Source organism: Schistocerca piceifrons, chromosome 8, assembly GCF_021461385.2.
Source record: "Schistocerca piceifrons isolate TAMUIC-IGC-003096 chromosome 8, iqSchPice1.1, whole genome shotgun sequence".
Classification (NCBI taxonomy): Eukaryota; Metazoa; Arthropoda; class Insecta; order Orthoptera; family Acrididae; genus Schistocerca; species Schistocerca piceifrons.
The window spans coordinates 323,864,627-323,880,779 of NC_060145.1; the positions used below are offsets into that span (position 1 = coordinate 323,864,627).

Below are 16,153 nucleotides of genomic sequence, written 5' to 3' on the forward strand. Positions count from 1 at the left end.
AGCACATATGACTGCCAGTTCTGGCAGCTGGGACCAGAATGTAGCTTTCATGTGTAATGGAAGCAGCAATCTGGAGGGGGTAGGGAAGGGAAAGGGATAGCAATGTACGTGTGGGGGGAGAGAGGAGTGCTGTCTGGCAGTGTGTGTAGAGATTATACAGCCAACAGGGACAGCATCAGAAGGTTGTGGGGCAGGAGGTGGAAAATGGATGAAAAGGAGAGGAGCGGAGAAAGACAGAGGGTTGCAAATAAAGAGGGTGGGAGACAAGATTGGGGAGGAGATGATAGGACAGAGGGGGAGGAAACTGTTTGCTGGATGGTGTGGGGATAGTTACTCTGGCCTCATCCTATCACACTACCGTGTTCCCACACCCTCTACACAACAGTTTCCATCCCTTCTGTCCTATCATCTCCTCTCCTCTGCCAATGCACCCACCTGTCTTCCTTTGCTCCTCTCCTTTTCACTCATTTTCCCCACCTCCCTGTCCCATGACCTCCTGACACTGTGCCTGTTGGCGGTCTAGTTCCTGCACACTGTGCCAGACAGTGTTCCTCCTCCCCCCACCTGTACACTGCTATCCCCCTTTCCTGCCCCCTCCGTATTGCTGCCTCCATTACACGTGAAAGTTGCATTCTGGCCTGAGCTGCTGGAGTTGTTGATCATGTTTGCATGGGGTATATTTGCTTGTGTGAATGAATGATGTGTGTTTCTCTTTCATTTTCTGACAAAAGGTGTGTGCAATTTAATTGTGCCTGTCCGCAATAGTTCATGTGGGGTGGATGATATCCCCAATGAGTACCTAAAAAGTTGTGGTGCTAAATGTAATATGTAATGTTCTTCGTCATTTATGTAATGCATCATTAATTCAGGTGTTCTCCCTCACATATTGAAATATGACATTGTTAGGCCTCCCTACAAGAATATTGACTGCATAACTAGTGCCATTTCTCACCCCTTACATGATTTTCTAAATTTTTTGAGAAGGTAATGTCTTCAAGGCTTGTCACCTACAAGTGTAGTAATTGGATGGTTAGCTAATCACAGTCTAGGTTTCAAAAGGACCACTCTGCTGAATCAGCTATTTATACATTCACTGAGAACATTGTAAAACAGCTGTTGAGACCTTCTGTGACTTACGAAAAGCATTTGACTGCAAAATATTCTAATAAGGGAGATAAGCTTTTATGGAATATGTAGTTCAGCATATGCCTGATTTTTTTCTTATTTAAGAAAGAGAATCCAGGATTGTTGGGTTATTTTTCAGGGAGGAGAAGAGAGCGCATGAAATACAAAGAAAGATACCACATTATCCACACAGAAAGAAATTAAATTGGGAGTCTGTGGGGTTCAATCACTGACCCACTGCAGTTCTTGCTGTGTGTTAGTGATCTGCCATTCTGTTTTAATCAGGGAACAGAATTAGTCCTGTTTGTAGATGATACAAGCTTTGTTTTGAAAATGATCAATAAAGCATTAGCAAAGAAAAATTTCCCATATCCTATTAACCTAGTGTACCAACAAGAAATAATAAACAAGGTAGAAAGTTCTTAGCTGTGCATACTGATGAACAGGTGAACATTTAAACAGGAAAAAATGATGTAGTAGACCTGGTATAATGTTTAGGTTTGGCTACTTTTACCATAAGAATAGCTGCCAGCTTTTGGGATACAGAAGTCAGTAAATCAACATATTTTACAAATTTCCATTCATTGATGCTTTATGGGATAATATCCTAGGGTAACTCCTCACTTAAGCAAAAAGAACAACAGGAAGTAATTATAATCATTTGTGGAGTTCACCTCTTGCAGGCATCTTTTTAGGTAGTTGGGAATATTAACCACAGCCTCACAGTGTATTATTCAGTTATGAAATTTGTTATCAACAGCCCTTCTGAATTTGAGATTAACAGAAGCAGTCTCAAGTGCAACACTAGGAGGAAAAGTGACCTGTGTTACCCTACAATGAATATATCTTTAGCACATAAAGGGGTGAAATATGCAGCTATAAAACTGTGTGACTATCGAGTCATAGAAATTGATTGTCTGACAGATAGCATGTTTTCAAATATAGATTAAATATGTTTCTCCTTACCAACTCCTTCTATACCACAGAGGAATTCTTGTGTAGAAATAGTCATTTTTACAGAAATGAAAGTTATAAATAGCCAGCATGCCACCATATAATTTTTTGTCTTTATGTAAATATGTTTTGTTGATAACATTCCACATCAATGACTTTATTAGAAATTTGATCTGTGGAACAAGTAACAAACAAAGATCCAAACAAACATTTGTCAGTACATATTTGTGAAACATATTTCCCACTCTCAACACATTCCATATTGCTGATCTTGTCTTTAATTTATCTCCTACTTCAAACAACTGATACAAAATTTGTCAACATGCTACTAAAACAGACTAGACTCGCAAATAAAAACAGATTATACATATGCAGAGCACGTATTCTGCATTAGGGAAACACAATGACCCCACTTTGAATTTTTTAAATTATACATTTCTTCTTTAGTTCAGTGAGTGAGCACTTCTTGGGAACTTTTCACCTGACAGGTTATATGTAGCTCTTTCAAATCATCTGATGATGACTTGGTAATGAGTCAAAATTGCTAATGATACCATTCATGTGATCTGAGACTGACACACATAATTTAACTAATCAAATGCAGTATTCATACATATAAGTTCACTGGCAGAAGTCAGGCCTAAACTACCACATTTACAAGAACACCAACCTCAGCAAACAGTATGTGGTAGCCCTCACTAAATGCTTTGTGTACTCGTCTTTGCTTAGTGTCATGTGTTGCCTGTTGTTTTCTTTTCTTATTTTCAAATTAGAGACAACATACTTGGGTTTGGGCAAGACTCCCATGACACCAGAAAGGATCAGCAATTGCTATGACCATATGTAAGTTCTCCTTTTGCAGAAACACAGATCAGATCACAGGTGTAACACACACACACACACACACACACACACACACACACACACACACACCAGTTTGCTTCTATACACATGCACTCCACCAGAGGGTTATGAGTATTATATGTGTGCAGGAATTGCAAGAGACAGTCTTGTAGGTCTGTATCTTCTCCCAGCTCATATTACAAGATTTTATTCTGAATCTACCTAGAACAACTGGCTTATTCAGTAGACATTCCTAACACAGAGGTATTTTATAAGTATGTCATGTTATCCTGCAAAGCCACTTTACACAATCCAAAAGTTTTTGAAAGAGTACAACAGTTGTCTTCTTTTCTTATTTTCAAATTAGAGATAAATCCAGTTCATAACAGGTTTTGGGTATGACTCCTACAACACCAGAAAGGACTGGCAATTCCTGTGATCATATGCAATTCAGAGAGTGCCTGCACATGTATGGGCAGATGGCAGTGGAAATTATTTTGAACACTGGTTATGGATTTCTGAGTAGAGAACTAATTACAAAAGGATTTGTTACATGTCTTTTTAGGGACTTATCATCTCAGTTTAGTGTGAAGAATCTCCCCCCAAAATGTATAAAAGTTTATCTAATAGATCCTATATATGTCAGTTTCAATTTTAGGTACACAAAATATTTTAACAGTTCAACACAGTTTGTAGACAATTGGCACAAAGCATATCTTGCAGGTATATTGCATTTTCTCGAGATCAGTGCCCTTCAGATTCAGTAATTTTAGCATACTCAATAAGGTGAATCAAATTTTCAGATTTCTGTTAGTGCTCCAGTCGTTCCAGACTCCAAATAAGATTGCCCTTTGACGCTGGTCTATGAATCTTAAAAAAAAGTATCACCTACAGTTTGCTCATAACAAAGTTTGACCACTTTCCATTTTCAAAACTTTTTTAAGCTTATGTTACAAACAGTACAAATGCATACTGTAATGCAATCCAGGGACAGGGATTTGTTTGCTCTTTAGTCTCATGAACACGTGACTTGATTTTATATTTTGTCTCCTACCAACACTTTGACTATAGTTTGGAACAGTAATGCCATAAAACCACACTGTTGTGGGCAGACAGCTTTATTATTTTTCTATCTACAAACAGTAAATTTCAGTCTATGTTACATAGAAATAAGCAGTGACATGAAAGAATATTTTCAATATTGCCTTAGTCTTTGATCTTAGTTCCTCTACACTCAGTGCTGTATGTCATTGACAGTGTATGTGGACACAAACTACTGAGATAACTATTTATGACCCTCTCTTGAGATTAATTTTAAGTTGAGCACAATGAGAAATTAAAATTGACAGCATAACAAGGCAAAACTGGCATAAAAGAGGCAGAAAACTGCTAATATTGATATTTTTCGTAATATTTACAAAATTAAGTTTAGCCTGACCAAGTAAAGTGTGTGACGTGTAATAGTGATACAACTGTATTGCATTGCACACTAGGAAGGAAACAGATTGTGTTTGCATATCCAAGAAAATGAGGCATGGAACAGAAAACATAACCCTTGCTCCCTCCACGGTTGACAAGAAATCAAAACACCAAGAAACAAAAATACCATTTTATCATCCTGCATCTCAATTAATTTCAAAGTTACTATTGCCTTTACAAACAAACACTCTCACTGGCCACGCACACTGTCAGATAAGAGGCACATGATCATCTTGAATCTCCTGTGTGTTGTACTGCGTTTCAGTGAAGGTATAAAAATGAATGTATTACATGAGTAATGAAGTCAAACAACACTGTCATTTAAAGTTTAAGAGAAAACTTTATTTTTCAGATATTTGTAGTTCGAGATCGCGATCTTCTGAGATTTGTCTTCACTCGGCCACCTACAGTGATACGTCGACTTCTACCTGAGTTCCAGCGAGCTGTCGAAAAAGCTCTTTTGCTTCCAGTCAGTCTGAATGTGTATGATACACAGTTCTACAGCAAGGATGATGGAAGCCTGGATTTTGGCAGTACAAGGTATATTTTATAGGCTGTAAATCATCCTGCTAATAGAATGAAAAGTTATTCACAATTGTATATTTCTGTACAGGTTTTATCTTGTATGTAGTTTCAATCCACCATAGTGCGTGAAATCTGTAGAATATTGGCAGTGAGAATAATAAATTGTAATTTACCATCTGTTGATTACACCAGAATCATTATTATTTTGTTGGGTACAGGTTTTATTTATCTCACTTTCTTTTTCTGTTCTCTGTAAGTGATGTTTCTTTCATGTCAGTCAGTTATGAACAACTTCTTTTTATCATTAGCATATGGTATGTGTGGGATCTTACCCAACCCAGGGTTCAAGCAACCTAACATTTTATATATGTGTGATTGTTAATCTTATATCTTACATTATATTAGCTGAATAGTCTATCATTGTCATCATCAAGTATTATTCAACTAGGTTTTTTCATTGTTGTGACTTAAAGAAACAGATATAAGTAAAGTCATATTTTAAGTGCTATTCCTAAATTTCATATTTCTGATTACAGTTCTTGCTTCCAATTAGTGGGAAAAGAGAGTTATGATCTAAAAGATATGGAGTCATTACTACGAGACTCTGGCAATTCTGACCTTGATAAAGTGTACAGTGACTTTGGAGTTCAGGCAGTGCAGGTGAGATGAGCAACTACTCTGTAGATATAGTGTTCCTTTCATGAAAAGATGATGACCTGTCATAGATGTTACTTAAAATGTAAACTTAACTTTCATTTTCAGTTATTACAATGTTTAGCAGATATTTATAGCAGGACAGACAAAGCACCACCTCGACATTGTAATTTTTGAGAGTAATATGGCAATTGAAAGTTCTGGCAGAACTGAATAATTTAAAGTAGAGGTAGCTACAAACCAAATAGTGGAAGTGTTGAGTCATTGTGATTGGCACATGAACAGGAGTGAAAATTTTGCTGCCTTTCGGAAAAATCCTTTGTTGAGCCTCTCTCTCTCTCTCTCTCTCTCTCTCTCTCTCTCTCTCTCTCTGCCCCTCCCTCCCTCCCTCCCTCCCTCCCCCTTCCTCTTCCCCTCCCTCCCTTCCCCACTCCTGGTCCCTCCCTCCATACCACCCTTCTTTTCACCTTCCTTCCCTATCTCCTGTGCGGCTACAACTGAGCCATATCTGCAAAATCTGTTTATTACACCTACCACAGCACACAGCACTTACTTTTTACCATTGTGCCTGGAAATAAGGAACATCCTTTCCACACTCCTTCCCAAGCACTTCCCTAAAATGGTATTATGCTGTCCACCATCTATGCAATATCCTTGTCCATCCTTATGTCACACCCAGTCCCAAACTCTTGCCACATGGGCTCGATCCTTGAGGAACACCCAGGTGCAAAATCTGTCGAATACACCTACCCAGCACATCCTGCTTCTGTCCAGTCAGAGGCTTATACTATTCTGTCAGAGGCAGGGCCACTTGTGAAAGCAGTTGTGTCATATACCAGTTATGCTGCAGTTTTTGCACAGTATTTTATGTGAGCATGACCGCCAACTACCTGCCCCCTGACTGAATGGCCACTACCCAACTGTGGCCAAGAACAGAGCAGACCACTCAGTGGCAGAATGTGTTACTGACCACAACATGCTAGGTTCTAAATAGCTACTTTAGAACCCATGACAACTGGATCTGCCTACCCTCATTCCCAACAGTGGCTTCTCTGAACTACATAGATGGGAGTTGTCCTCACAACACATCCTTCATTCTCATAATCCTGACCTCCTGATGCCTCTACTATTTGGTGAGTTGTTATTTTTACTTCTATATTTTTATATTATTTATTCATTACATTATAACCATTCTCCAGTTTTTCTGTTAACAGTAATTACTCCCATATAGAAAACAGTTTGTTGTGTTTTCCTGTCAAGTCCTTTAATGTAATTTGGGATTTGGTTATTACATCAGTTCTTGACAATGTCCTGTTCTTTGTATTTGTTTTCATACAAAGGATTACAAGAAAATCTGAATGCTTTGACTACAATTGAGTCCGTAAGTAAAGATAAATTACACTGAATACAAAACATATCTCTAAATATCTATTTATATAGTCCCCGAATTATATTTATGAGACAGGGTAGTGACATTGAGCGTATAAATTTTACAATCAATGGTTTACTTGTTGCATTATTGTATGATGCACAGTAATTATACTTTCATCCAAACATTCTCATATTTATGGAACTTTATCTTTTGTGCCTTAATTTATGATGTACAGCACACACCAGAGCAAAGCAGGTTGTGTCTAGTTAAAAAATTAAAACTACAACTTCAGGCTGTTTTGCATATAATGCCACAATATATGACAGACTGAACACATGGATTTGCACATTTTTGATTTTCAGTGCTGATCTTTCTTAGTTAAGGACTCAATTTCAGTCATTTCCATTGTAATACTGCCAGAGGGAGACACTTTTCATTACAGTTTTTAAATTATTTTTCTTCCTGTCATTGAGAAGTTATAGCGAATAAAAATTTCATTTCATTCTGAAAGTGGTACTACCATGTGTTGACATTTTATGCTACTGAGTAAGTCACCAGAATGTGCCTGACAGGGAATTCAGTCATTAGAAGATTCTCCTTTCAAATTATGGACAGTTATATGAGTCAGAGCCAAGTTTACACACTGATTGTCTCGGATTTTTATTTATTATTTATTTATTTAGATTTTTTTTGCATGAAACCAGCACAATTATGGCTTTTTACGAATGTCAGACATAAAAATATGACAAATTATATTTACAAAAGATGGTTGCATCTTACATCTATTTTATACATTTATTACTTTATGACTGATCTGCTCATATCACTAGCAGTGTCTTAGAATTCATTCATTGAATATAAAAATTTTACTATTAGAAAAGATTTTAATTCATTGTTAAAATCAGTCCTTTACATGTTCTTAAATAATTTTGTAGTTTGGTAAACCAAATCAATCCATTGATGCAAGGGTTTCTATCCATCATTTTTAATTTTGTTCTTTTCCAAAAGTAGGAATAATTTGTTCTGGTGTTGGGCTCATGTACATACTGCAGATGATAACTTCAGTTGAATAAATCAAAAAATGTAAGGAATTTAAATGTGTATAAAGCACATACAGTTAACTATTTGTGATGCACAAGTACTTCATGACATCTTTCTCTATGGCCTGTCCCCTGTATAAGTCTTGTTGGTCATTTCTGTAACAGCAATATCCTTATTAAGTGGGCATCAGCTGCACAGCACAATAATTCAACCTGTAACTAAGGATGCTGTAAATTATTTAACAATAAACTATTTCTAATGTTTGACTAGGAGCTGTATTGGTTAGCTGGCTAACCAGATACAAGCCACTGTTGACTTTTCCACATGCAAAATTAATTTTCATCAGCATACACACTTAGAATTTTACAGTGCCGGTTTCTGTTGCCAAGATATTATGTACATTTTTAAATGCCAATAATTAAGATTTGGTGATATTCACCTTCGGGCCTCAGTGTTCAAGTATTTCATTAATTCTTTTACATCACTAGTAGCAAAAGATTCTAGTTCCTTATGTTCTCTACCATAGAATAAGATTGGGGTGTCACCTATATAGCTTATAATATGTGTGTTATTAGGTTGTACAGTGTCGTTAATATAATATGAGGAAGGGAAAGAGAGCAAGAATTGAGCACTGGGGTATACGTTGCACTACTGCTTCACTGATGGATTGAATGTTGATGTCTTCTTTCATCTAATTTGTATGTCAGTTTAGTGCACTGCTAATGATTCAATAAATATGTTGCTATAAGATGCGTAAGTGGATCCCCTTTATGATGTGTAAGCTATAGCTTACTTTGTCAAATACTTTGGTCAGGTCTAAAAATATACCTTCAGTTTGCATCCTCTGGTCAAACAGCAATATACTTCATAAAAGAACTGTGTAACTGCAGTGCTCTTACTTGGCCTTTTTTGAAAACCATATAGAGAATCTATATGCTGTTTGTGTTTTGTGAAAAAGGCATGAAGTAGGAACAAAATAATACTTTTGAACATCTTACTGTTGCTGGCCTAAAGACTGGGGATGAACAGCAGCCCTGGGGGGAAAGCACAGCAAGCCATGATGGTCCAGGACATGCGAACCAGGGTGCAAAAAATCCAGGAGACCTCACAGCTGGTGCTCAAGCAAGCATTCTGCCAGAATGCACGTATTGACAGGTGTCATCCTGTATGTAGTCAGAAAATTCAACAATGCATTGTCATGGGAAGAGGCAGACGTGGATTTCTTTGTTTGGGTCTTCAACATACTTAGAGGCAGGCTGAAATGGGGCGATGAACAGATGCTGGGATGACAGTTGGGAACACAAAAATCTTCAAACTCCTGTGAGAGAAATTAACAACCTTTATTAGACACAAGGTTCCTGAGAAATCTCTCAATAGCAGAAGTGATGAACAATGTGTGAACAGTGACAGCCAGTGAAGTGGATGATAGCTTGGCTATGTACAGGAAACAAGACAAGGCATCGACTGCCAACAGCTATATGCTACCCAAAAATGCACCCATAAAATTGATGTGCACCCTGCCCCATGGGTGCTCTGGGACTGGCCAAGGAGAAAATTGGCACGGCAGTGCAGTCTGCTTTTGTGCACAAGCTCTGCAAGCTCACCCCAGACATTTGATGTTGTGATTGATGGTGGCCATGGCTGTTGCAACCTCTCATGCTGTCAACAGAAAATCCAAAAAGGTTTGCTGCAAAGTATTGTCCAATTTGAGCGCACAAGAACCTCCTGACATGTGAACTCTACATCGGCCCCCACTGGCAGCCAATTTAATACATCAGTATTTTTATGCTGAGTTGTGGAACAGTAAAACTGAGAAAGAGGACCCAGCTCTGCAGTCATTGGGCAATCCTGTCCAGGAGCTTGGAATGAGGGCCAAGTAAGGAAACCAGTTGTTTTTGGTTAGTGACGAGGAAGAACCTTGCCCCATACATGAAAATGTGAAACTTTTTAATACCAAAAAACAATAGCCAGCACCTCATTCTCATCTGTGAGTAATTACTCAGCACTATGGAAAGTGTCTTTGACATGTAAGCAGTGAGCTGTTTGGTCCCATCCGGATTCTGTGGGACAGAACCACACTAGTGCCACATTGGGGCATGTCAATGGCCCAGGCTAAAGGTTTAGCCAGCATAAAAGAAGCCAAACAGTGAGCAGAGCACAAACACATCTTGAGGGACTGAAAATCCTGTTGAAAATCCACAGACCAGACAAACTAAATGTCCTCCTGATGAAGCCACTTAAGAGGATGGCAGATGTGTGCAGCCTGGGGAGCTAAAATTGCACTTTTATCAGCTTGCAACAATGGCCATTCTTCAGAAGACACTGGAAAACTGTCTGTGTATTTGATAAATGCTCCTCTTGTGTAGAACGTGAAATCCAGATGTCACCAAGGTAGTTCATTGAACAAGAAATGTCCTGAATCAACTGCTCCAAACATTGTTGATAAATTCCCAGCACAAATGAGATTCCAAAAGGCAAATGATTAAACTGGTAAAGCCCACAGTGGGTATTGAGTACTAATAAAGTCTGAGAAGTTGATGTGGGAAAAATACTGACCACCCCTCCTCCCTCGCCCCCCTTCCCTACTGCAACTTTGCCAACAACTGCGCCGGCTGTGGAATTGGATACAAATCCATGACCGCAAAGTCACATGGTGCCATCAGGTATCTGAATCAAACCAGAGGAGTGACCCTCTGACTCAGTGAAATAGGAGAAATGACACCCTGATGCTGCCAGTGCTGCAGCTCAGCCTTTCCATTAAAAAAATGCTTTTGAATGCTTTTCTTGCAAGTTTATTTTCACAAAATTCACCCTGGTAGGGTGCACACTTCAACTGCAGACTAGGCCTGTATATACTAAATACCGCATTGATATGGAGCCGGCCGCTGTGGCCGAACGGTTCTAGGCACTTCAGTCTGAAACCGCGCTGCTGCTGTTGTCGCAGGTTCGAATCCTGCCTCGGGCATGGATGTGTATGATGTCCTTAGGTTAGTTAGGTTTAAGTAGTTCTAAGTTCTAGGTGACTGATGACCTCAGATGTTAAGTCCCATAGTGCTCAGAGCCATTTGAACCATTGATATGGAAATGCAGTGGCAAATAACAAAGATAACTGAATAACTAGAAGGCAGCATTTGATTGAGCAATTGCAGCAGCAATTTATTTTATATTGCAGAGATGTGCTCCACCTATTGCAAAGGCTGAAGCATCGTGGATACAGCTGTGGGTGCTGGCAATAGCTGGCTTTGTTGGTGCGGCAGCTCTAATTGCTGTTATTGTCACATGCTGCCTTTATAGTGGGTAAGTGCAATTCCAGTTCTTTTATTTAATACAAACCTAATTATATATGAAGAAATAGAAGTTTCAACATCACCAAATGATGATGTCATTATCTCTTAGATTACCAAACCATTTCCATGAATGCTCAGAAATATGTGTTATTTTCTGATATGATAATAGCGTTTCCAACTGCTGTATAAAATGAACTACAGGATCTGTTGTGTATGCCTTTTTTTTTTCGAGTTGTGATGGAAGTGTAGTGAGCACCATTTTATTTTATCTGTGTATCTTGTGTCCTTCAATGCTGTGTGACAAACAACAGATAATTAATTTAAGAGTTTTATAAATAATCTGAAGAGATAAGAATAATTCATTACAAGCATGTTTGGGTAAGTGAAAAAGGCCTCTCTATCAGTCACAGAAAGAATAAAGATGAGAGAGAACTGATCATGTCGGTTAATTACTGATGATCACAGTTTTCTATAGGATTAGCTTCCTTGATAATGAAGCATGTGCAAGTTGCAAGAGGGGAAAAATGCACAAAAAATGTTGGAGAGGAGAATAAAAACATCTAAATTAAAAAACTACATTAATTATATAAGATCCTCATCTGTTTTCCAGTCCAGTGTAAAATAAGAGGTAAAACTGAGATTCTAATTCAAGTAAGCTCATGCTTTACAGATGCCTTTAAATTTCTTTTACATTAGTTTTGATATCTTTATTATCTGAACTGATTCATTTTATAATACCCCTATTCTGTGTGGAAGACAGATCTGTTCTGATGGAGACCGTCTTAACAGCCATGTCACCACTTATATCAGTGCAATATAATTCTCTAATTATCCTACCAATGAATACAGCAAATCTCTGGGAACCCAAATCATTAACTGACTTATTTAGTGAATTATAGGGGCGCTTCCAGATTAACATTGTACAATTGAGTCTTTTCTATATGATCTTTCCTTAAATCAAATCTACTGCAGGACCTAAAATGAAGTCCATCACAAAAAACTACAATTTATGAAACTCTAAAATACTTAGTAGTCCCACACTATATACACTGGCAGGTACAACAACAACTGCACCTTGAGGAATGCAACAGAACATGTAAGTTTTTTGTGTCAGTTTCAGGTTGCAATATTTGTGCATATAATAAGGAAAGTTCTTGCAGAATGTAAATAATTTAGGAGTAAAGGAGACCCCTCACCAAATAACAGAAGAATCACTGAGCCATCGACAAGCATGCACAAAGAGAAAGAAAACTTGATAGCTTTTGGAATAAATCCTGTGACGAGCTAGAGTACAAATACACACAGACACACACACACACACACACACACACACACACACACACACACACACACACACACAAATGCATGCACATATACACTGGCACTTTACATTATTCTAGCTGGATGTGCAAAAGCAGGATGAAGTGTTGGGGATATGAAGCTAGTGGCCCAGAGGGAGACAGCAGTTTTGCTGGCAAGAAATGCTGGAAGGAGGGGTGGCAGTTGCATGGGCTAGGCATGTGACTCATGGGTACCACAGCTGGTGAGTTGTGGCGCATGATGCAGATGACATGGAAGTGTAGATAGGGAGGGAGTAACAGGGCTGAGGAAAGGGGAACTGTTGGATAGAGAGTGTGAGGATGTTGGATTAGCAGAGACAGAGACCAGGAGGGTTACAGGTAAAAGCATGTGTTGCAAGGGTAAGTCCCATCTGCATAGTTCAGACAAACTGATGCTGGAGGGAAGGATAGAGGTGGCATGGGTTATAAACCAGCCATTGAACCTGAGCATGTTGTGTCACTGGACAATCAACTTCGTTCTCATCCACAGTTTGGTGGTGATCATACAATGTGGTGAGCAGCTGATTGGTTGTCATGCTGACATAAAAAGCTCGGCAGTGATTGCTGCAGAGTTGGGATATGACATGGTTGCTTTTACAGGTGGCTCTGCTTCTGATGGAATTGAATAAGCTGGTGACAGGACTGGAGTAGGAAATGCTGGGTGGATGGATTGGGCAGCTCTTGCATCTGGGTCTTCCACAAGGATATGATCTCTGTGGCTAATAGTAGGGTGTGGGAGTGGCATAGGAATGGACAAGAATGTTGTGTGGGTTGAGTGGGTGATGAAATACCAATTTAGGAGGAGTGGGAAAGACCTTGAGTACGATGTCCTTATTTATGAGCACAATGATACATAATAAAGGCCTGGTGAAGGATTTGGTCCAGTTGCTCCAGCCCAGGGTGATAATAAGTGATGAGGGACCTGCTCCTTTGTAGCTGATTATTGGGCATAGTGGAAGGATTAGGGGTGTGTGAAGGTATGGCATGGAAATATGTTTGAGGCTAGTTTTTGGGGTACTGCCTTTCTGTGAAGTCATCCAGCGTATTGGGCAAGGGAATTCTCATTACTGCGTGTATATTGTCCATGGACAGCCAGGATCTATGGTAGGGATTTTTTGGGGGTTGAAGAGGTGACAGCTGTCAAAATGCAGGCTACTAAGTTTAATATGGTGTCGATGGAACCATCAGAAAGATGGAGATCAATGTCCTGGAAGTTGGTCTGTTGAGTTAATGAGGACCAGGTGAAGTGAAGATGAGGTGTCACAGCTGTGGATGAATGGGGATTTGTTTTGGCCCAGAATCCAGATCAGGGAGATATCATCAGTGAACCTGAATTAGACAAAGTGATTGGGGTTTTGGGAGGTTAGGAAGGTTTCCTCTAGATGGCCGGTAGAAAGGTTGATATAGGAGGGTGCCAAGCAGGTAATCATAGCTGTGCTGCAGATTTGTTTGTATAGCTTCCGTCATAGAAGAAGTACTTGCATGTGAGGATATATTTAGTATGGTGTAGTGGGTTTGTAGTCTGAAAGACATTGGGAAAGGTAGAATTCAGTAGTATCAAGGCCATGGGGGTGAGAGATGTTGCAGTATAGAGAGATGGCATCAACAGTGACTAGTAAAGATCCAGGTGGTAAAGGGGGAGGGATGAGGGAGAGTCAGTGAAGGAGGTGGTTAGGATCTTTGATGTGAGAGGCTAAGCTTTGGGCAATTGGTTCGAGATAGTCAGCAAGAACAGATAACTTTCAGTAGAAACACAATAATTAGCTACAGTGTGGCATCCATGATGGTTGGGTTTGTGGATTTTGGGGAGCATGTAGAAGGTGGGTATGTGGAGAGTTATTGGGGAGAGGAGGGGGAGAGACTCTCCATAGTATCCAGAATCCAAAGAAATGCAGAATGCTGTTGTTAATCTTACCAGAAAAATTTCAATCCTATGTAAGTTTTGTTTCTGTCTAGAGGCCCCACCATCAGTGCCACAGCCAAGTTTAATCTAGCTGGATTTGTCAAAGGCATATTCTCCTTCTCTTCATCCCCACAATGGAAACTCTTTTGCTACCAGTCTGTCCAAGCAAAGCCAATCTAATCCCAATGTTGACTTAGCTTCTCTCAATTCATACCATCACCCAACAATGACTCTCTCCCCCTTCCACCTGACCAACCCTGGTCACATTCTGGGAAATTCCTAACTTCCTACATGGCCTCACTATATTTCACTGGAACCCTTCCCAAGAACACTAACCACTCAACAGAAGAAATAACAGCCAGTCAGAATCTCAAAACAAATCATAACATAATCATCCTCCCTGCAGATAAAGGCTCCACCAGTGTCAAGATGAACTGCAAAGGCTACCTGACAGAAGGCTTCTGCCAGCTGTCTGACTCCTTCACTTACAATCTCTACCACAGTGATCCTATCAAAGAAGTCCAAAATAACCTCCAAGGATGGTATGTGTACATTGCACAGAGGCTCTGCAGAGCACTAAAAAAATCAGAGCATACAAAAGATTAAGAGATTCTGTGTAGCTCAATGTACAAGATGACCTAATGAAAAGAAACAGCTCAGAGGTAAATACTTAGAACTATTTTAAAAGGTGATATATAGAAACCTCTTTGCCAACAAGAAAGGTGCATCCTGTGCCATGGTCAACCTTACAGCCACTGGTGTAAATTAAGGTGTTATCCTCAAACTGCATATGAACATCCAGAAATGTTGAGCAAACAATTAAAGCCGGGGTAGTGTTCATTGGAAGCTGAGTGGTTTCATAGTTATCCTTAGAGCGAATGGTTGAACCCAGAGTAATGTTCTTTGGAAGCAAAGAGGTACCAAAATGAGCTTGGAGCCATAGGAGGAGGGGTGGGGGTAGGGAAGACTCTCTCACCCCCCCCCCCCCCCCTCAGGAATACAGTGGGTAAAGTGAGCTCAGGCTTTCATAGTAGCATACAAAAACAAACTCTGGGAGACAACTAAGAAACAGTAGTGGCCTCACATTGCCAGTCAAGAGCGTTATTGAAGAAATGATAAAAGATGGCTGGTAACATAGAGAACACTCACAAGCATATTTGCAGAGGAGTACAACACGGCAGAATGACAGTGATAGTACAACAGCTTCTGCATAGAGGCTTGTAAATGGATTATTGGGGAATGTACCAGTAGCCAAATGGGTTCTGCAGTGGTGAATCATGTTAGAGCTACGTAAAATGGACAGTCATGCAGGTGAAAATGTGATGCATCCATAGTCCAACTTTGAAAAGACTAAGAATTGATAAAAGACAAAGAAGGATCTGTTAGAAGATACTTGACATCAACTTTCATAGTTTATGTACCACAATCTCAACTAATAATTTAACACTAGCCTTCATTGCAGTAGAGTTGTAGACCCATGAGACTAAAAAGAACCGAATAACACATAACCTGCAATCTGTTCTACACACTTCTACATTAAGAACACCAGAGCAGTCTAACAGTGGTGACATGTTCTAAACATCACATTTGTTTTATAACCACTGAGTCTTATAGGGAGCTAGGGGAGGGA

The 16,153-nt window shown here is 39.4% G+C and overlaps 1 protein-coding gene across 1 annotated transcript in view; it reads left to right on the forward strand.

Moving 5' to 3' along the window:
• LOC124711590 (cadherin-23) overlaps window positions 1-16,153 on the forward strand; it is a 407,580-nt gene that overhangs the window by 382,606 nt on the left and 8,821 nt on the right. The window contains exons 27-29 of the mRNA XM_047241742.1: window positions 4,754-4,941; window positions 5,463-5,586; window positions 11,166-11,290. Of these exons, the coding sequence (XP_047097698.1) occupies window positions 4,754-4,941; window positions 5,463-5,586; window positions 11,166-11,290 (437 nt within the window). The remainder of the gene's footprint in view (window positions 1-4,753; window positions 4,942-5,462; window positions 5,587-11,165; window positions 11,291-16,153) is intronic.